The sequence below is a fragment of the Pseudonaja textilis genome, chromosome 1, assembly GCF_049901715.1.
Source record: "Pseudonaja textilis isolate UNSWEBS1 chromosome 1, rPseTex1.2, whole genome shotgun sequence".
NCBI lineage: Eukaryota > Metazoa > Chordata > Lepidosauria > Squamata > Elapidae > Pseudonaja > Pseudonaja textilis.
The window spans coordinates 50,123,531-50,145,963 of NC_141990.1; the positions used below are offsets into that span (position 1 = coordinate 50,123,531).

The following is a 22,433-nucleotide window of genomic DNA, read 5'->3' on the forward strand; positions in this document are numbered from 1 at the left end:
TGAATCCACAAAAGGAAAGAACTTTGCCTATTCCTTAAAGGGCAAGGTTTTATTTTTTCCTTTCCTCATGACCTAGTTGAGTAATGAAATATCTGCAAGCAAACAACCAAGCTTAGAAAGCACTAAGAACTGAACAGTTCAACACTGACCTACAAATATTGTCTTCTTACCTGCAGGGGGAAGACTCCATTGTGCTCACAAAGTCCATAAATGCATATCACTCTTACATACCATAAATATATTTTTATTTTTAAAAAAGGGCTGTACGGTTTTTTAAATTTTTCTCTTACACACACGTCTGCATTTCAAGGCAGTTTTGCTTTTCATAAAATCAAAGTTTCACAGTACTCACATTATCAGATGGCTCTGTCTCAGGCTGTATATTCTGAGAATTTAGATTGCTGACTGACTCATGAAGCTGCAGCAGTTTTAATTTATTTGTACAGAACTGTAACAGCCCTTCATCAATATAATCCATCTCTAGACAAAGTGACAGAAAGGAAAATAATGCCCATTAGTCTCAATGAATGTGCATCTGAGCTGTTAAACCTTTCTGCAGCTTCATTATACAGCCTTCTAAGTATGGTATTTTCAGTGTACAACAGCTGGCAAGAAGATACCATTTCATCAAGTTAAATCCTGGATAGGTTTTGTCTACAGGCAAAACAGGCAGTTGAAATCAAATCCAAACCAAACAAAAAGCATCATTTAAAAGCTCATAAGAAGAAGTATCTAAGGAAGATGTTTCTATGAATTCTCCAGCTTATAATACTCATCTGCAAGATGAATTTCCTACAAAGCTGCCTCCTCCTCCTCATTCTTTCTTTCTTTATTTTATTTCCATAGTCGCCATCTCAACAAATGATTTGCCTCCCAGTGTTGAAAAATGAACATTCAATCCACAATTGTTAAGAGCCCTCCAGATTTTCATTTGAAAAATTTCATATTTTTACTGTACTTTTTCCTACTGAAGCAACTCCAGCCTTTTGAACAAGAAGTGTGGCCTTATCTTCATCAATATCATTAACTCTGTTGTCTCGATTTCTTATTTTATACGTTGGAACCAAATCATGATCCTTGGACTGCCTTGCAGGTTTTATCTGCTTTAGGGTCCTATCTAAAAATTGTAACTGTTTGCCAGAATTCCCTGGTGGAATTTCTAACGGGCACAACTGTCCTTACTATTGAAACATTGGTCTCTCACCTCAAACAGATGACTAATATTGTCACTCTGGATACCTTCCCTCCCTCTATTACTAGTTCAAAAGACCTTGATATGAAAAAATATGGATGACAGCAAGACTGGAGGTGGAAGAACATAAAGATGACAAGAGCTTTTCCTCAACACAGATTAAAGGAAGGATGATGCCACACAGAACATTATAATCAGAGCTGGGATGCTACCAGTTCTGCCCGGCTCTATAGAACCGGTAGCTCTGAAGAGCAGCAGACACCGAACCAGTTCTGTGTTTGCTGCTGTTTGGCCCACCTGCCCGCCCGGGCTCTTACATGTGCTTTATTTCCTGCTTTTTCAACCTCAGCTGCTTTGCGCGGCACAGCCGAGGTTGAAAAAGCAGGAAAAAAGTGGCTTTTCAAATGCTGCGCTGCACTTTTCAGCTGTCCGAGCAGCACAGCTTAAGGTATTTTTACACGCATGCATAGCACGCATAAGGTGCAAAACGTAGTCACCGAACTGGTAGTAACACCAGTTGAATCCCACCCCTGATTATAATGGATGTTACAATGAATTTATCTGACATAAACTTCAAAGGAAGAATACAAGCAAATCTCCAATGATATACTTATGAAAATATTTGATACAATCATTCATTTTAAACAACACATTACATTATGTTTCCAGTGAGCGATTCTTATTTTTGAATGATATGAAAACAATCCCTGAAGGGGAAAGAATTGATTCTGAAATGTTTCTGCCATATACTACTGCATTTCCTTATTCTCTCTAAGGGAGGGAATCTCTAAAATGCTGTAGTACAGTTCAGGAGAGGGCAACCAATTTTCCCAAAGGGCCAATGAAAAACTGGGACTCTTGTGGAGGGCTGCCACGTCCACCATCCCATCCCACCACTCTCCTGTCCCCTGAAGCCACCACATCCCCAATACTGTGTTCCCAATACCAACGTTCCCCTGCCAACACCAATGCCACAGGCCACACAGAGATAGCCAAAGAGCCGGATGTGGCCCATGGGCCATAAAATGCCTAGGTATGGTATAGTTTTATAAAGAATTGTACTTGGTTCCTTCAAATGAAACTCAATTAGCTACCTGGTAACAGCAGAAACAAGACCAACAGTATTATCAATGACTATCATATTCTTTCAAGGAAGCATAATTGAATTCTTATTCTGTATTTCCTCTTGTGACATTAAAAGGCAGTCAGAAAAGAAATGTTCACTTACCCTGATTTTTTAAGGTCTCCGTCAATGTTTGTGTGATGTTCATCAGAAAAGAGAACGGCAAACTCTCATTTGCCAGGACGCTTTCTAAAGCCTATCAGTAGTAAAATATAATGCAGACTTTCAAACTTCATGCTGTTATTTTTAAAAATAAAACCAAGTAATAGTTTACATACTGGTATAAATCATATGTTTCTATATTGCTTAACTATAGTATCTCTTGAGCTGGAAACTTTGCTGCTCCTACAGTAGCCCCTAGAAGACATGGAGCTATAAAGAGAAAAATATGAAATGCCAATGAAATGAGTCCTTTGTTTATGATCTGTCTTACTACAGAAATGGTCATACTTTACAAACCAGATTTGAGCACTGTGTAAACACAGAAACTGTGTTGTTAAGTAAATCCAGTTTGAAATTATTTTTAAATAATTTTATGTCATGCAGTCCTCCTTCAGGTAGCACATGTACAGTAGCTGCTGAGGGCTAATCTATAACAAGCAGGAAAGAAAACCAAGACTCACCACCATCGAACCTCATGGTGACAGAAAAGAGAGCAGCTCCCTTTCTTATACTCTCTCTTCCAATTTAAATAATTACAATGTGTGTACAGTATTCTGCCTTTCTACCAGAAAGTATTGTTAAATTCCTTCCTGCCAACACCGAGGAGGACAAGAATTTGAAGCTAAAATCTCCTAGCAAAACACTCTAATCACCAATATAAAATGGAGTTCAGAACAAATTTTAACAGAGAATTAACCATTAATTTGCAGGTATAAAGCAGATTACTCTGCCAAATAATGCGTTTCCTAATTACCTGTTTTTTAGTAGCAGGATATTTAACATCCAGTATTAATTCCTTTACTTCAACCTCAATCGTATCTGGAAAGAAAGATAATAAATATCGTTTCAAAAAATCATTGAGACAGGAGGTTCTATATTCAAGTTCTTCCTCTCGTAAATAATTGGGAACAGAATATTATTTGCTTAAGGCCAAATACTTTACAGCCAGCTACTTCTGACTGGCGTAAACTTGAAATTCCTGGTTTTTCTGCTGTGTCACAGGATGTCATGATGATTTTTATCTATTTGCACTGCAGACAAGTCAGTATATGCTCCAATCCAGCTAACACCAAGTAAAATAGTCTGTGTTTCTTCTAATCTTCTTTTCTCAAGTGGTTGGTTGAAATGTGTTTCTCCAGCACCCTGACTGCTTTGAGAAGTTAGCTGCCCCAACTTTACCACAGGCTCCAGGAAGGTTCGCTACATTGAAGTCATAGAACTGTGGTCAAAACTACCACAAAGACTGGCACAGGAAAGTAAGAAAATAGGCAAGCGAACTCTCGAGAAAGAAATTTACTAATAACTGATGGTTCAAAACACCAGTTATACTTCCACATTGTGTCTGAATGTCCATCAAGAGCTTACACCGGCCCAATGTCTGATTTTTTTCAACATAGTCCACCCTGTCCTCGAATGGCTGGGTGGACTGGACATTAACATTTGAACCACTATAAGTTCCATGCATTTGCCATATGCTAAATAAATAAACTTCCATAATGTAGACTTATATTATCATTATATTAGTTTTTTTTAATCCCATCTTTATTACTTTATAAGTAACTCAAGGCAGTGAACATATGTAATACAGGTAGTGCTCGACTGAGGACCACAACGGAGCCCAAAATTTCCATTTACTAAGCAAGAGAGTTAAATAGGTTTGGGCTCATTTTATGAACTTTCTTGCCACAATTAAGTGAAGCACTGCATTTGTTAGTAACACGGTTGTTAAGTGAATCTGGCTTCCCCAATGGCTTTGCTTGTCAGAAGGTCATAAAAAGTGATCACATGACTCCAGGACACAGCAACTGTCATAAAGACACGCCAGCCGCCAACTATCCCAATTTTGATTACGTGACCATAGGGATGCTACAATAGTCATTAAGTGTGAAAAACGGTCATAAGTCACTTTTTTCAGTGCTGTTGTAACTTTGGTCACTAAACAAATGGTTGTGATTCAAGGACTATGTATATTCCCTCCTCCTACTTTCCCCACAATAACAACCCTATAAGGTCAGCTTTAGAAAACATGCAGTGATGGAATGCCAACTCAAATTTGAAGAGATGGAGGATGGAGGAAGATAGATAGGGAAGGAAAACAAAGAAAGACTTAGGTGTGGGGCACCGGGGTGGAGGTAGGCAGGAAACATGAGAAAGAAACTCAAGACTAATTCTGCATTAATTACCGCAAATAGAAGACTGGCATCCAATGCAACTCACGGAGCTAAGCTGTAACATGCTGTTCTAGAAGCGCACATAAGTGCCTGCACAACTGCATTTTCCATCAGCTGAAGCTTCCAGATTTATTATTTATTATTCATTCATTCATTCATTCATTCAAATTTTAGACTGCCCATCTCTCCAATAAGATGATGTTACAAGTTATATAACTTACATAATAAGTAGGAAATATTAATAAATTAATATTATAATAAAATTAATAATATTATAATTTAATTAATAATATTTAAAAAATCAAAACTACACAGCTGAAGACTTTTCTTCAAGGGCAGACCCACGTAAGGTATATTACATCTGACAGTCCATCTGAGAGGTCAGCAAGGCATGAGGGACCATGAGCAAAGCGTCTTGATCCAGAAATGTGTGCAACTGGTATACAATAAAAAGCTGTGCAAAGTTTCTCCTAGATTATCACCTGATCTTTGAGATTGTGCACAAGGTCTGGAAACACATACATATATGACACAAACATCCTACCATGGCAGCAAACGCTTTTAAAGCAGTCTATCAAATAACCTAGGACTTGATTTTCCGCTGTTGCATTGACAAAGTAATGTTAAACTAAATGCAATTTTAGAAATATTGTAATTTGAAAGATTTAGTATTTAAACATTTCCCAATTATATTGGGAAATTATACATTTTATCATGCCATTCTAAGATGACAGTTGTCAAAACTGAATTCATTATACAGGCTGCAATTATACTTGCTGGCTACCACAAAATTAGGCCCAACTGTATAAAGTATTGACGTTTATACTTTTTGCACAGGAGACACAGCATTTCATTCAACTACATGACACTAAATTAGGTTCAATCACCTTAAATAAAACTGTAGTCTTGTCATATTCATGACCTTTAAAAAGACACCAGTGTTATGACCTTGAATAGAAACAAAGACAAAACCTACCCAAATTTAATGTTTTAGCTTTCAGCAAAGCCGCCAATTTCTTCAATAGATGCATATCCTTTGCTCGCTCACTCTTCTTGTCACTGGAAAATATTAAAAATATACACAATTATTTGTCTGCAACAGTATATATGAAACTGCTATGGAAAAATAATAATTTGTCATTGCACTGATTCCTCTGCCAACATTACTGAACAAGTCAATCTGTGGCTATGAAATATCAAAAACACCTGTCAGGCTACCCCCACTTGTCTTAGGCAGAAACGGATGCATATGAGGTAGCTGTGAGTTTACATTGTTGTGCATATAATAATGATTTGACAGGTAGATGAAATCCAGTCTCAATACCTAACTATGTGATGAACCATAACCATTTATTAAACTTATGTGCCTGCCTAACTTTCAATACATCTGGGAGCTCGCCACAATCAAAGAAATTACATAAAATTAATAAAAGATAAATATAAAACATGGCAAGCAGCATGAAGCAAGGGGGCCTTACTCTCCCTCACCAATGGCTGGTGACGAGAATGGACCACCCGGACCTTGGGGACAGCTCATGAAAAAGGAGAGTACACCCCCTTCAAATAACCAATTAAAAGAAATTGTCAACTGATAACCTCCCTCATCACAGTTGGTGAACGTAGCTCACCAAGAGGGCTAGGTTCAACTGGTATTCAGAGAAAATTGTATCACTTTTCACTAGATAAGTCAGAGGCTCTACTTAATACAAATGCATATTTCAAGAAATATTATGAGCAAAAGTGTGTGAAAGCAAGATGGTGGGAATTCTTTACTGTTGTTTTAGTAATTAAATAGTTATTACAAGGGGGGAAATCTGGCTTTTTGGAATGTGCTGTTATTACAGGTGAATTTGCTAGAAAAAAGTGAATTAGCTAGAAAAAAAATCGTAGTGTATCTCAGAACTAGAAACTGAATGTGTTAGATTATCCAATATTTTTTTAAAAAAACTTTATAATTCATTTCATAAAATTGACTTAGTTCAACCATGTAATGTAAAGCTCAAGAAGTCTTACCTCAGGGCTAAATGGAAAGGTACGTGAACTGTTTTTACTGTTCCTGATATTGGATCAATAAGGCAGATCTGATAAGTCTGAGGCTGCCAACCCTGACTTGTTACGCTGTTCAACCCCATTATTTTATAGCCAGGATAAAGCAATCTAAATATGGGTTGAAAGATATAATAAAAACATAATAATCAACATATACTTCTGTACATGACTATAAGGCTTTAAAATATCAAATATTTCAATCTCATAAATAAACACAATGCACAAATCTCATATTATATAGGACAATTCCTGGGTAAATGCAGATGGTCAGTTTGCTTGCAGATTTAAAATTATTATCTCACATCTTTAATTTTTTCTGTTCTGTGCTTGCATAAAGCATATAGCTAGCAAATAGATCCCCGAATGAAAACATTTTTATGAGCTTAATTTCAATTATTTTTCTGGTGATTATTCTGCCTTACATTTTAAAATTTCCTCCATTACCAAAAATGTCTTACCTGCAGTGTTTTCCTACATTGAAGGCTCCAACTCTTGGACCTTGTTGGGTACTCCATACTTCCAAAATTCCTCTCCTAGGAGCGTAAATCACAAGGAACTGAGCCACTCTGCTTGGTCCCTGAGGGGTACTAGCTGGAGAAAAGTCTATCTTTATAGATTCCCTTTCATGTAGGTCTTCTGCAATCTGAATCCAACCAACCTGTGCATCACGATAGCCTGTGCATGAAGGATAAACGGGTTAAGATTCTAGATATATTTGGATATAGTGGCTAGTTATATTGCTGGACTAAGAGTGAGGAAGGGAGTTAGAAAAAACCATTGGACCACTGTAATCAATTACAATTTATAGTCTGCAAATGGAGATATTTTTATCCTGAGTGTATTGATTCAGGCTAGTAATAATCGTATCTGTGTATAAACAAAATATATGAGAATTCAATATTATACTGCAATGTTACTATTCCAGAGCTGATCTTTACGCTTCACAGTCCTTTGTAAATTTGAATATCTGATATTTTAAACACCAAAATTCATAAATTCATATCTAAAACTGAAATATTTTCTCTCAAATGGATAAGTGACCATTGTTTACTCCTCCAAACCTATTAAAAGATGCTAAAAGGTACCTTTCCACATACGAACAGAAAGACCTCTTGCAACATCCAATAGAAGAATCCTTCCAAAATCATCAGTAATTGCTGCCAAAGTATTACATGGTGACAAACATATCCTTTCTCCATGTCGACGAGAATCAGGGATTCCAAACCTACAGTCAAATAAAACCAAATGTAGAAAATGATCTCTAAATTTGACTCCCCGATTACTAAAAGTAATATGTTTAGAAAATCAGTAAATATATAGTTGTCTATTATTTTAATTCATTCAGGACTAATTTTTGTAGAAAATCAGTTTTCTTCAATCAAGATATATTGTATTACATTCAATCCAACGCAAACAATTCTTTCGTATTTGGATGATTCTTTCAAAGTACATAAGTTTTAACAATATTACTATTTCATATTGATTAGCAGTAAACTAAAATTTCAAGAACCCTTAACATTTATAGAAAAGCTCTAATTTAGAAAACTTACTGCATTTCACCTGCCACAATATGCAAGAGTTCATATAACCGTTAATATTTGCTAATGGGAGTTCACAAAATACAATTCAGTGCCTTAGTAAATTTTAATAAATTTTACTATTTCATGAACTTTTGTGGCATCACACCTAAAACAGTTATGATGCACAAAGAGCTGTGTGTCTTTTAGATTGTTTCTGTTGATAGTTCTCCTGTGAAATATCACAGCACTTCTTTGGAAATAATATCACATTTGCCTCAGCAACTGGCAGCCCCAAAAACCTAAAGAGGGCCCAGCTGTTTTATATCAGGTTGGGGAAAATTACAGGGCTGTTGACTAGCCTGGGAAATCACGGCAACCATTTATGGGCAGTGTTATCTTTCAAAGCCAAATTTTAGGCTTATAGAAATTTGGAGGTTTGGGTTAGAATTCTAAGACAATCAAATAGGGGCAAGCGTAAAACATACAAAATAAACAATACATACATTTCTGGTAAACTATAATCCTAGCTTCTTTGGCTTTTTCTTAGACTTTATGATCTGTAAACCCAATTAATGGTTAAGCCTTTGAGAACCCAGCCAAATGTAGTTTACTCAAAACCAAGCATCCTTTAGGATGTTTATTTCTGAATCCAGGAAGAGAGGTTTTTTTTTGTTACCAAGCTTATCCAGAGCTCACAATTCTTCCACACAAAAATTTACTTTTTGTTACACTAAGGTTTAACTGGCATTCCAATGAAATTGCAACAATATAAGAATCCCTTATACTATCAGAGTAAGGAGCAAAATGCTAATCAATCTATTTCTACATAGGAAGAATCTCTTCAAGATAAATAACTGCAACAGGAGGAAAATAGAAACATCTTTATTGTAGCACTAAATAGCTTAGATGAAATATTTGTAGTCTGTATATAATTTGTGCACATATGGTTATGGCTCAAGCATCTTTAGGGAATAATGGCCACACTAGTAATGAGATATCTCATAACCTCTCTGGAAAAAATAGCTTAAAAGACTTGCCTCACAGGTAAAGGAGTTGCAGGTTCAACCTTGGGTTTCTGCTTCTGCACAGACTCTTCTTCCTGTTTGTTTTTCCAGCCAAGCCAGCCACTTCAATGCAAAGAATAAAATATAAAAGCTTCACTTTAAAGGAAACACACAAAAAGAATAAATTGACTGCATCTTCCATCTATTATACGTTACCTAGCAGCGTTAAAGAATGCAGATGTCAGCTTACTTGCAACCGTGAAAGCAACATGAGACAATAATGGCTGTGAACTGCCCTAAAGAGAAGATAAAAATGCTGTTGTTCATAAATAGTGAAAAATAATCAATTTTTAACTAACCTCAGTTCTGAGAACCTTGTTTACCGAAATAAAACTGTCTGTGCGGTATAGCTAATTTTCATCCTGCTTCATCTGCTAAATTATATTGTTTCAGAATAAGAAATTAACCTCTGTTTGCATTTTTTGATAATGTTCTAACTATACAGTAAAAGCTTTGGGAGCTTCCAATTTTGCAGGTTTAAAAATTTATCGTTTTTGACAAAAGTAGATGGTGTCAATGTTATTTTCTTTTCTTTACAAATTATTATTATTCATTTAGCAGGAAAGAATTGTACGGAGTAACTTCTAGCCATTGTTACAGAATATGAACTCATATTATCAACTATTCACAATTCCCTATATATAATAACCATACTGTGTAAGAGAATTACACAGATTAAGAAAAAAAGAAGCCCCACATAAAAATAGCATTATTGAATAATATGCTCAACTCTTTCAAATTTCCTAGCATAAAAATCTAAGTGCTAACATAACTGACCAGAGGCAGAAGACATAATAGGGGTAGAAGTATACATTTCTACAGAAGGTAAGAGAAGCATTATGGTGTGCCATAGCAGCGTTCACTTTGAGGCCTATCAACCATATATAAAACAATGTTTCAGAAAGTCAGATATCAATTGGCAGAATATACACAAGCCCTATAATTTATTTTATTAGGGATTAGTAAGGACTTTTACACAAATCTACAAAAAGTTCAGTTCTAGAGGTGGGGAGTTCGTGAGTGACAACAGCAATTGGGATTGCCATCATTAAGTGAACCTTGAGATGCGGGTTGCTAAACACAAAGCAGACGGAGTCCCAAGTAAGAAGCACCGGGGTGGGGATGCTTCAGGGGACTGGGGGAGATCCAGCATAGTGTGGGGCAGAGAAAGAAGAGGAAGCAGGGAACGTGTATATGAACACAGGAAGAAATAAGGTGCATGCGTTTGTGTAAACACAGGGAGGCCTAGGGAAGGCAGGCACTGATGGATGTTGTTCCTGTATGTAACGGCAGAGAAGCCCAAGGAAGGCACAGTGAATGTGACCAAAGAAAACTGAGGGGGGTGACTTACTGGAATGACTTGTGACCTTCCCTGCTGGCTTCTCAATTGTGGGAAGCCAACACAGAAGGTCAGCAATAGCAATCACATAACCACAGATCAGTGGTGGGATTCAAAAATTTTTACTACTGGTTCTGTGGGCGTGGCTTGGTGGGCGTAGCAGGAGAAGGATACTGTAAAATCTCCAATCAGAGGTGGTATTTACCAATTCTCTGAACTACTCAAAATTTCCACTACCAGTTTTCCAGAACTGGTCCAGAACCTGCTGAATACCACCTCCGCTGCAGATGCTGCAACCCGTGGTAAGTGTAAGCTGGTTGCCAAGAATCCTAACTTAATTCACTACAACAGCCTAAATTTCAAGAACAATAAATCCCTTCATTCAGTGCCATCCATCATAATTCAAGGTCTACCTGAAAGCTAATTAGACGATAGATGATCTAGAAAGGACTCATCAAATCTCAACATAATTTCTGCCTTTCCCATTCAAAAACTTCATTGAAACTAAGACTAAACTAAGTTCAGCCTTGAAACCTTAACAGCAACTTTTTCCTTGCAGTTCTGTTGGAAAGGACAGAGGGTGGGTTCCCAAACTTTATGCTTCAGATTTAGCATAATATTTCAAATGTAATCAATTCCATCCACTGGAAAGAATTTTTATTAATTTATCAAAGACATATACAGGAAGCTTTATATACAACTTTAGCAGAGTTTTTTAAAAGACATTACTCTGGTTCCCTTTTTTCCTTTAAAAAAACAGGAATGTGAATTTCCAATCTGTAGCTAATGAAGCATGACCATATATTATGAGTACAATATAAATTCTACATAAGAATCTTGCAAAGGTTGTTTAGGCAGGAAAACATACGCTAAGCATGAAAGAAGGTTAAAAAGGTTTTTAAAAGCTGCATAGTTGACACCTGATGACTGCATCCATATATTTTTCTCGAAAGCTATACAAAAGTTATTTGCTATTGCCTTCTACTAGGAACTATTTCTCAATCTACCCTACAGATATGAATTTCCAGGCATGTCTCTGAGTGTTATCCAAACCCAAATCTGACATTAACCAAGATTGAGTAGATACTGCCCTCTGCTGTGGCCCTCTGGGCAAATTTCTTACCTGAGAAATGTGTGTTCAGCACTAGAGCACTATATTCTACCCTACAGAAATTCTTTGGGGGGTTTTCCTCCAAAAATTCATGTTCAGTTACCTTTGCAAAGGGGGAAGGCACAAGAGGGTTCAGTTTCTGCAATTGTTAACTATGTGAAGGATTGTATTGTGAACTAGGTCACTAAACCAGCAGATCCTGATTTACAATAATATCATTATGTAGGTGAAAGTTTTTTTAATTAAAAAGCAAGCTGTTCTTAGTTTCATTTTCCATTATTAGCGAACATCAAAATAAAACAGAATCAACAGGAAAAGAAGTGTGTCTTTTATCCAGCCCATTGCATTTTATACCTAATTGGCTGCGCAAGTTCTTTACCTCAAGAGCATAGAAGAATCCAGTGAAAGGATTAGACCCCACAGTAATATACTGAGACATAGCAGGAGGATTGTTCTTTATAGCTGCATTAAATCCGCCAATAGTGGAAGCAGTCTTCATCTGATCAAAAGGTGATAAAGTCATGATACCTATATGACATAATGAAAATAAAGCTCTGAAAAAGAAGTTTCTAAGATCCTAACATCTGTTCTCGAATTGATCCAAATATGTTCAAACTTTTAAGAATTCCTAACTTTTATTTATTTATTGATTTTATTTATATAGTTACTATACAATTAAAAGTGTGTTGTGTTGAGCCAGACGCTTTCATTAATATAGCAAAAGTAAGACACATTCTCCATAATTTTTTGAAGGTTTTTGAAGTTAAAAACTATATTCTAACTTTGTCCCACTGCCCCTAGCAAGAAAGAGATTCTGAATTCTAAATTATTCATATATTAGCTTAAACAAAATAGTATCAGGACTAATACAGAATGACATCACCAAATTTTATTTAGAATACAGGTAGCCCTCAACTTACAATCACAATTGATCCCAACATTTCTGTTGCTAAATGAATCATCTGTAAAGTGAATTTGTTGACCTTTCTTGCCACAGCTATTAAGTGAATCATTGCAGTCGTTACGTTAGTGTCATGGTTGTTAAATGAATATGTCTTCCCCATTGACTTTGCTTGTAAGCAAGTTGCAAAAGGGGATCAATCACCTTGTGATGACCCAGGGTGGGGTACAAAACAAACACAGTCACAGAAAACAGGTGAAACCCCTTTTATTCCTTCACTTTGCTTCCAAGCTCCAAATATTCTTTTTTTTTTTAACAGTGGTTTTTTTAAAAAAAAAACAAATTTTATTGATTACAAAACCAAAATATCAAACAAACACAACACACAGAAGAAGAAAGAAAAGAAATAGAAAAAAAGAAAATGTTTAAAAAACTAACAATTCTACTATCGACAGTCTATGGTTCCTTGTTTGTTATCAATATTGGTGATATATTTACAAATACATTGCAAATATATAATTATGATTTACATTTTACGTTATTTACTAATATATTTTCTATTTTTGTTCTATCCAGTCATACCAGCATCCCCAGCTTCTATAATATTCTGATGTTTCTTTTTCCTTTAAGTGCTAAGGTTAACTTGTCCATCTCTGCATAGGCTGTTATCTTCTGTATAACCATCTCCTCTGTTGGAATATCTGCTTGTTTACAACACTGTGCAAAGGTTATTCTGGCTGCAGTAAGAATATGCAGTATTCTATATCTGACATTTTTAGGAATTTGTCTATTAAATATCCCCAATAGGAAGAATTCTGGTTTTAATTCAATTTGCTCCGCCGTTATTTCCTCTAACCACTTTTTTATTCTATGCCAGTATCTTTGGGCTTCAGTGCAGGACCACCACATATGAAAAAATGTTCCCTGTTTCTTTTTACATTTCCAGCAATTCGGATTCATACTAGGAGACATTTTCGCTATTCTCAAGGGTGAGAGATGCCATCTATAAAATATTTTATAGGCATTTTCTTTATATGCTGCTGATCTTGTAATTTTATTATTCCTTGTCCAAACTTTTTCCCATTCTAATAATGTAATGCTACATCCTATGTCTCTGCTCCAAGCTATCATGTTGCCTTTGACTACTTCCTCTTCTAATTCCGTCTCTAGTAAATAATTATAAAATTTAGTTATATTTTTTTTATCCGGACCTAATAAAATTTTATCTATTTGTTGTGCCTTAGTATAAATTCCAAATTTTTTCTTGTCCTGGCTATATCTATTTTGAATTTGCAAGTAAGCCCACCAGTCTGCTTGTAGCCCCTGTTCTTGGAGATCTTGCCATGATTTTAAAGTTCCTTGCGCATCAAGAAGGTCTTTTGGTATTTTATCATTTTATTAAGATCTAGATTATTTGGATGTATCATCGCCTCCATCGTCGAGATCCAAATTGGGATTTTTAAATAATTTTTTTTTATTTTGTTCCAATTAGCCAATAAGGAATCTCTAATTATATGTCTGTGGAAATACTTCTGCTTAATTTTCCCAATGTCCCATAAAAATGCATGCCATCCCCTCTGTAAATGATGGCCTTCTAAAAATAAGATCCTTTTATTCGACACATTTACCCACTCTTTCAACAAGAGGAAGGAGGCTGCACTATAGTATAATTCCCAATTTGGGAGTGCCATACCTCCCCTGCTCTTCATATCTTGCACTGCCTTTAGATTTATCCTCGGTTTTTTCCCTTGCCAGATAAATTTGGTGATTATCTTGTTAAGTTCCACGAAGTAATTTTTATGTATTTTTATTGGTATTGTTTGGAATAAGTAAATAAATTTGGACAGAATATTCATTTTTATAGTGGCAATCCCTAATAAGGAGATTTGCAATTTAACCCTTATCTCTAAATCTTTTTTAACTTGCTGTAATAATTTATTATAATTATTTTCCATTAGAGTTTTGCATTGAGCCGTCAACCTAATTCCTAAGTATTTAACTTTTTTTACTATTTGTAATCCCATTATCCTTTCCAATTTTCTGTTAAATTTTTAATTATTAATTTCCCTATTAATTTTAAGTCCTGCAACTTCCCCAAATTGATCTAACTCTTTCAGTAACTCTTGACCTGTTTCAATTGGTTCCTCTATGAAAAATACCATATCATCCACAAATGACTGGAGTTTATATTCTTCTTTTTAAATTTTTAGTCCTTTTATTCCTGGATTCTGTCTAATTCGTGCAAGCAATGTTTCCAAAGATAATATGAAGAGCAGGGGGGATAATGGACATCCCTGCCTGACTCCTTTCTCTATTTTAATTGAGCGTGTGTTCTCTCCATTTATTATAATATTCGCCTTTTGTGAATCATAAATTGTAGTCACGATGTTTTCAAATTTAATGCCTAGATTCATATTGTAAATTTGTTGAATTAGGAATTGCCAATTTAAATTGTCAAAGGCCTTCTGTGCATCCAAGAATACAAGGGCTATTTGTTTTTTCGGGTGGGCTTCGTAGTATTCCAAAACATTTAATACTATCCTTAAATTATTCCTGATTTGTCTATTAGGAAGAAATCCGTTTTGATCTTTATGTATACATTCATTCAATGTTTTTTTTCAATCTATTTGCTATAATTGTAGTAAATATTCTATAATCAGTATTTAACAGGGAAATTGGTCTATAGTTTTGTATATGCCGTGAATCTGAATCTTCTTTCAGAATCAACGATATCAATGTCTCCTTCCATGAATCCGGCATTCTTGCTGCTAGTAGGACCTCATTATATACTTCCACCATAAGAGGTCTTATTTGTTCTCCTATTTTTTTATAAAGTTCCCCTGGTATCCCGTCGGGTCCTGGGGTTTTATTGTTCTTTTGGTTTTCTGTTGCTGCTTTTAACTCGGGCCACGTAATATCTCTAATTAACATTTCCTTCATCTCCTCCTTAATTATTTTATCTTTAGTAATACCCAAATAGTTTCTTATCATATCCTCATTTACCTCCTTCTTTTTATAAAGATCTTCAAAAAATTTACATGCAACTTCTTTTTTCTGTTCTATCCCTTGTTGGGCATCCCCGTTCTCATCTATTAATTGGTAGATCAATCTTTTTTTTTTTAAGTTTATAGGCCAACCACCTTCCTGGTTTATTGGCCTGTTCAAAAAATATCTGTCTGGCTGTATTTAACTTTGAGACCATTCCTTCTTGTTCAATTAAATTTAATTTATGTTTAGTTATTATCATCTGTTTTTTCAATTTGCAATCTTTTGGGGTATTTTGCAGCTGAATTTCTAATTCTTTGATTCTTTGTTCTAATTTATTTTGTTGGGCATATTTTTCTTTATTTCTTTTAGCAATGTATGATATCATTATGCCTCTTATTATTGCCTTCATTGTATCCCACATATTCTGTTTCGTAGTTGCCTCATTATTATTTTCTTTTAAAAAATAGTCTAATTCCTCATCAAGTTTATTCATAAATTTTTTCTCTTTAATTAACTGTGATTTAAGGTCCACCTTTTCCTTGGTTTCTTCCTGCCTTTCCACACTATCTGAATTGGGTTGTGATCTGCCCATTCATTTGGTAAGATTTCAATCTCTTTTAATTTATTTACTAATTCACCATTCATCCACAGAGTTGGAGTAAAATGTAAATTGCTTTTTCTCAGGGTTTAATTTCCTCCACATGTCTATCAAATTTAATTCAATCATCATTTCTTCACATGTTTTTGGTAGTTCTCTTTTTTTCTTCTCCCCCCCCCCCCAAATACTATGATCTTTCTGGTGGTCCACAATAGCATTGAAATCTCCCAAGATACAAATATTCCTTTTATCTAATTCCACTAATTTCTCATGTAATTGTTTAAAAAAATCCTGTTGGTTATCGTTAGGGGCATATATTACCACAAGTAGAATTAGAATTGATTTAATCCAAATTTGTAACATCAGAATTCTTCCATTGGGGTCTATCCAAATTGGCTCTGCTTTCATATCGTCTTTTACATATACTGCTATCCCTTGTATATGCTGGCGACATATACAAATTCCCTAGCTTGGGGCATTCTAAATATTTTTCTTCTTCTTTCCTTATATGAGTTTCCTGTAAACATATTATATCTGCATTTTGTTTAATTAATTTGGTTAATATTCTTTTCCTTTTTATCCTAGAGTTTAGGCCATTTATGTTAATTGATAGTATTTTTTTTTCTTTATCCATCACCTAATTGACTCTTGCTCTTTGTCTTGTAGTTACTCCTGTCTCTCTTTGTGGCTGATTGTGTGTCTTCGGTTCTTCTCTCTCTTGATGTTGTTTATTTTTTGAATTCCTACAATTCCCATCTCTATTTTTTTGGTAGTCTTGGTCATCTTGCGAATTCATTTCTAATTCATCTCTACTACTCGATTCTTCATGGCCTATCAATCGTTCGTAGAATTCTTGGGCTTTTTCCACGGAGTCTACTTTAATTTTTCTTTCTTCCCAAGTGATTAGCATTCCCTCTGGGATTAGCCATCTAAATATGATATGTTTTTGGTTTAATTGGTTCGCCAAGAATTTATAATCTCGCCTCTGCTCTCTCACTCTTCTTGGGATTTGTTTAAGCACCAAGATTTCTTTCCCTTTGTATGTAATTGTTTCTTTTCCAGAAATTTTGTCTATAATATCTCGAATTTTCCTTCTGGCAAATCTCACATGGACCTCTTTTGGATGTTTATGTCGTCTTGCATAATTTGTGCTCACTCTGTATACTTCGTCTAACTCTTTCAGAATATCGTCCTTTTCTTTTTCCAATAGGTCAGCTAATATTCCTGCCATCACTTGTTCTAAGTCCTCTTCTTTAGATTCCATTATATTTTGGAATCTTAGATATGCTGCGGCCTTATCCATTTCCAAATATACCAAGGAGTCGTCCATTTCTTTACTCACATTTCTTAGTTGCTGACCAACCATTTCCAGCTTCTTTTCCGTTTTTTCCATTCTTTTCTCAACCTCCTTTATTGTTGATTCATTCCTTTCTAGTGTTTGCTGTATTGTTTCATTTTTTTTACCCAGCTTTAGGATGTCTAGTTTCATTTCTGCCTTTAAGTTTCCTATCTCTTCTTTTAGTTCATTTGTGTCAGTTCTTGATTCGATATGATTTTTTACCACTATTTCCTGAAGCTTCAGCATGGACTCTTGTAAAGTAAGAAGGGCCGATTGAATATTGACATTCGTGATGATACGTTGTTTTTCTCCAGATAAAGTTTCTTTAATTGTCTTTTGTGCCATCACTGAGGTTGATGGCGTTGAAGTTGTTTGTATTGAAGAAGTCTTCTTTCCAGTTTTAAGCATTGTATTAGTGACGGGAGTCATTTCTTGTAAATTTTGTTTTTGTTTTTGTGTTATATTAAATATGTTGTCCCAAATTAACATTCACTATTAAGAAATATCAACTATAAATGGCCACTATGCTAAATAATATGATATGTTACAGGATTAACCTTTCTTATCAATATATATATATTTTCCAGAGCACTTTTACAGCTAATTTCTAAATCAAATATCTGGATTTGTAATTCTTAATAATATATCAAATTCCTCTATTTAAATTTAAATAATATTAACCTGTATATCTATAAATGCTATAGAATCCCAAATCTCAAGCTCCAAATATTATTGACAGAAGCCAAAAAACTCCCACACAGTTACAAGAAGAAGGGAAAAAGCAACACAAACCAGGCAAGATAAGGGCTGGAAGAGACCAAGATAACACACACTGGGAAGGATGCCAAACTCAGAGAGGAACCATCAACTAGAGATATTTCCACGCTTTGTTTCCAGCGTTCGCCCGTACGCAAGTCCGTACTCTTATTCAGTTGTCACAGCTGCAGCCCATGAAGAGGATCAAGGCCCTCTTCTCCCGAGTAGACATCTCTCCCTTATCCTCTCCTCCCTGCGTGCCCTAGGATGGATAAGGGATGGGCGTGGATCCTCCTCTGACTGCTCAGCTGGTCTCTGCCCTTCCCCAGCCTCCTCCACAACCTCCAGAGCCACACTTCCACTCCCTGTCAGCTGTTCCTCCTCTCCCTCAGAGTCAGTCTCTACCAGGGGCATGACAGACCCTGGAACACTGCAACCGTCATAACTATGAGTCAATTGCCAAGTTTCTGGACTTTGATCAAATGACAATGAGGGAGGCTGCACTGGTTGTGTGAAAAATGGTCAAAAATCACTTTTTTCAGTTGTGCTGTAACTTGGAACAGTCACTAAATGAACTATTGTAAGTCAAGGACTACCTGTAGCTGTAGGCACAACTTACAAATATATTATAAAAAAAAACATTATTAAACATTATTAAACATTATTTAAAACATTATTTAAAACATTATTAAAACATTAATTTTTTACACAGTTAAAATGATCAAACACTTAAAAAAATTAAAAGGCCTTATCACGTAATATTAAGTTGGTCTTGACCCTGCTACCCATTCAGAAAGCCTTTAAGACCTGGCTGTGCCCCCAGAGACACAGCCTGTGATGTGTTGATTAATTGGCTTAAGAAGAAAATGTACCTCCCCAGAACAATGATTTATACATTCTGAAGTCCAGAGCAAGATCAATGACAACTCCATCCTATCAGCAATGTGTTACTGACCTGTTATAAATATTGTAATGATAGCATAATGAAATGATTTAAACTAGAGAAAGGTGTCACTTTTCAACCAGTAGGCTACATCTTGACTTCATATTCTCCCTCAGTGTTGTGGCCTGTTGGTTGCTGGCCCCTCCGACAACCGAATCAGATGAGGAGGAGGCATGGGGGTCAGGGTCAGCATCAAGGCAATCTGAGACCTCCGAGGGGGAAGAGGGAATGGAGAGGCAGAGCCTGGGCTGTCTGTCAGCCCTCAGATGAAGAGCCCCCAGATCTGGAGGTGGTTGATGAGGAAGAGGAGGAACAGCTGGGTCCAGTGCCTGACACAACCGATGTCAGAAGGCAGAGGAGAGCAGTGGAAATCTGTGGGCCAATACTTGGGATGGAAGAGTCACCGCTGATAGCGAAGCCCCAAACTAGCTCTGGGGATAAAACGCAGGGGGCAGAGATGAATAGATGTGGCAGACAACTATTCATCTCCCTGCTGGACAGATTTGTTTGCCTGCGTTGAGAGAGAAACTTTTTGCCAGGGCTGCTAGCACTCCTAATAAAGGAATCGTTGATTTAAATACAGAGGGATTGTCATGTTTGGGGAGCTGGGTCAGAACACTCCAAGAGTGATATCATATTATGAGATTTATTGGGGAGACAGAAGGGCCATTTTTGAAAGTTTAACTTAAATTAGTTTGTTCCCCTTAAGACCCAAACACACACACACACACACACACAAAACCATTTAATTTCTAAGGAAACATTTAGATTTATAGTGGATGAAATTGATGATTTCCCTAAGGTCAAGGCTTGAGACACCCATTTCATGGCTTAACCCTTTATACCTGATCATCTTTCAGCCCTAATTATTTGAAAAGGGGGTTGGAGGTTCCTGAGTTATAAACAAATCAGCTGGAAGGCTGCATGCAGTCTACTGAATCTTTATTCCAGCCAAAGGTCAGACATAGAATAACAAACAAACAAATAAAAAAGTAGAGTAACAGCAATAGCACTTAAACATATATACCACTTCATAGACCTCTCTAAGCGGTTTACAACGTCAACATATTGCCCCCCAACAATCTGGATCCTCATTTTACCAACCTTGGAAGGATGGAAGGCTGAGTCAACCTTGAGCCGATGAGAATTAAACTGCCGAACTTCTGGCAGCCGGCAGTCAGCAGAAGTAGCTTGCAATACAGTATTGCGTTCTAACCACTACACCACCACAGCTCTAATACAGGTCATTGTAATAGTTGATAACAAAAATATGATTAAACTGTGGAGACCTTTTGCTAATAGATGCCAATTTGTCAGGGCTTGTGCATAATATTTTGAGGTTATAAATGATCTGAAAAAAGGATGAAAATATACTGAAAGATTGCCCAGTCTACCGATGTAAAAGAAGTAAGATATAGGCATTATAAACACAACTACAACAAATTAGCATGTGTTGGTCCATTTCAACATCCCAATTCCACACAAACATTTTTCTCAGCTGGGATTTTATAGTATGTTCCTTGTAGTAATACCAAAATCAAAATATTATGCCTTGCACAAAAGAAAGCTTTCCTTAGTCAATGAAGTAAGATGATTGGCTATTTCCCAAACCCATTTTGTCACCCAAGTTCTATTTCTTTGTGACAAGTTACAGTATTTACTTCTATCTGAAATGTAATGTCACTAAATCTTTTGATACCTGTTTAATACAATCATGGCCCAAGGCTTGTAGTAACTCTGATGATAACCCACAAATCATTAGGGATTTTTTTCATGACATTGTTCAAACTTAAGGGTCAATACTACTACATTCATGTTGGGAACACTGAAGCACTTCCAGGTTGAGAGGATTAGCTGGTGACATCATGGGACAACTGTGAGGGATCCTTTCATGTCCCCATTAAATGGCCTACCAAATGGTCTTGCCATGGCCATCTCACCATGGGACAATTCGCTGTAGGACAAGTTATACTAACATCAAAGAAATGGTAGAATAGAATCATTAAGGAAAGGATACAAAAGGAGGGATAGAATGAAATGTGAATGGCAAAAATTAAAATATTTTTTTATTTATTTTAAATAATTGAATTGTCTTGCGGCGAGTTGTCCCACTGCAAGTTGTTCGTGGTAAGTTGTCCTGTGGCAAGTTGTCCATGTGAGTTTTCCATAGCGAGTTGGTTGCGAGTTGACAGCAGTGAGTTGGCTATGGTGTTATCCCATTCTGCTATCTACTCACAGTAGACCACTTTCTAATAGCTGGGTTGACAGGAGTTGGAGCAGGTGACGGGAGCTCACCCCATCACATAGCCACAGGGTTTCAAACATGAGCCTGCCAATAGTCAGCCCTGCCTCCTAACCATACTCCTATCGATCATTATTAATGGGAGAAGTCCCAAGGGGAAGAAATGGACCTTCAACCAGTATCAACATCCATTCGTTGACTTCAATTTTAGGCATCCCTGTTTCTAGTCTGAGAAGTGCACTGGCTAGCTTTTGGGAGCTGCTGGTATAGATCTTAGAAATGCAGTTTGGGGCCTTCAGTATTTTTACCTGGCTTCATACAGTACCTGGGCTAAGGTTTTAGCTTAAAACAGTTTCAAAGCAGTCAGTATTTATTCACCTCCTTTGGTAAAATAGAATTATTTGATGGCATTTGTAGATCTTAATGCTGTCTGAGAGAAGCCTATCTGAAGATTATTCAATTGTTGCTTTAAACTCTCTCTAGTACAATACACATGATTTTTTTTAAAGTAATCCATGGTGAATAAGGATAACAATTCAGTAAGAATGATCAAGGTAATACTTACCAACACTAACGTGATCAACAATAGTATCCGCATCCTGCAAACCCCATTTCTTATAGGTTAGTGGAGGTGGCTGCACATTTTCATTGCCTGCAGCTGTAGCTGGCCAATTGATTAGAGATAAATTAGAAAGAATAGTTATTTTTAAAACATTTAATATGGATTGCTCAACACATAATGTATTACAAAAATATTTTTAATTGTAAAGTATAGAATAAATTGCACGGATGATATTATGAGAACCAGTTTGGTGTATAGATAATATTTAGGTTACAATGGCAATTGGAACCAGGAATTTCATTACTAAGCGATATAGTCGCAAAGCACCAAATCATGTGACTACACTGCTTAACTGCAGCAATTTCAGAAGTCC

General features: G+C 36.1%; 1 protein-coding gene across 2 annotated transcripts in view; it reads right to left on the bottom strand.

The window, feature by feature from the left end:
• The window catches only part of RAB3GAP2 (RAB3 GTPase activating non-catalytic protein subunit 2), a 56,198-nt gene that overhangs the window by 17,133 nt on the left and 16,632 nt on the right, over positions 1 to 22,433 (bottom strand). The window contains exons 9-19 of one of the 2 annotated variants that reach the window (XM_026695735.2): positions 22,064 to 22,162; positions 12,111 to 12,259; positions 9,438 to 9,517; positions 9,255 to 9,344; positions 7,783 to 7,922; positions 7,156 to 7,372; positions 6,662 to 6,805; positions 5,625 to 5,707; positions 3,232 to 3,296; positions 2,421 to 2,511; positions 353 to 480 (exon numbers count right to left, since the gene is read on the bottom strand). In XM_026695735.2, the coding sequence (XP_026551520.2) occupies positions 353 to 480; positions 2,421 to 2,511; positions 3,232 to 3,296; positions 5,625 to 5,707; positions 6,662 to 6,805; positions 7,156 to 7,372; positions 7,783 to 7,922; positions 9,255 to 9,344; positions 9,438 to 9,517; positions 12,111 to 12,259; positions 22,064 to 22,162 (1,286 nt within the window). The remainder of the gene's footprint in view (positions 1 to 352; positions 481 to 2,420; positions 2,512 to 3,231; positions 3,297 to 5,624; positions 5,708 to 6,661; positions 6,806 to 7,155; positions 7,373 to 7,782; positions 7,923 to 9,254; positions 9,345 to 9,437; positions 9,518 to 12,110; positions 12,260 to 22,063; positions 22,163 to 22,433) is intronic. The other variant, XM_026695736.2, reaches the window with a different exon arrangement.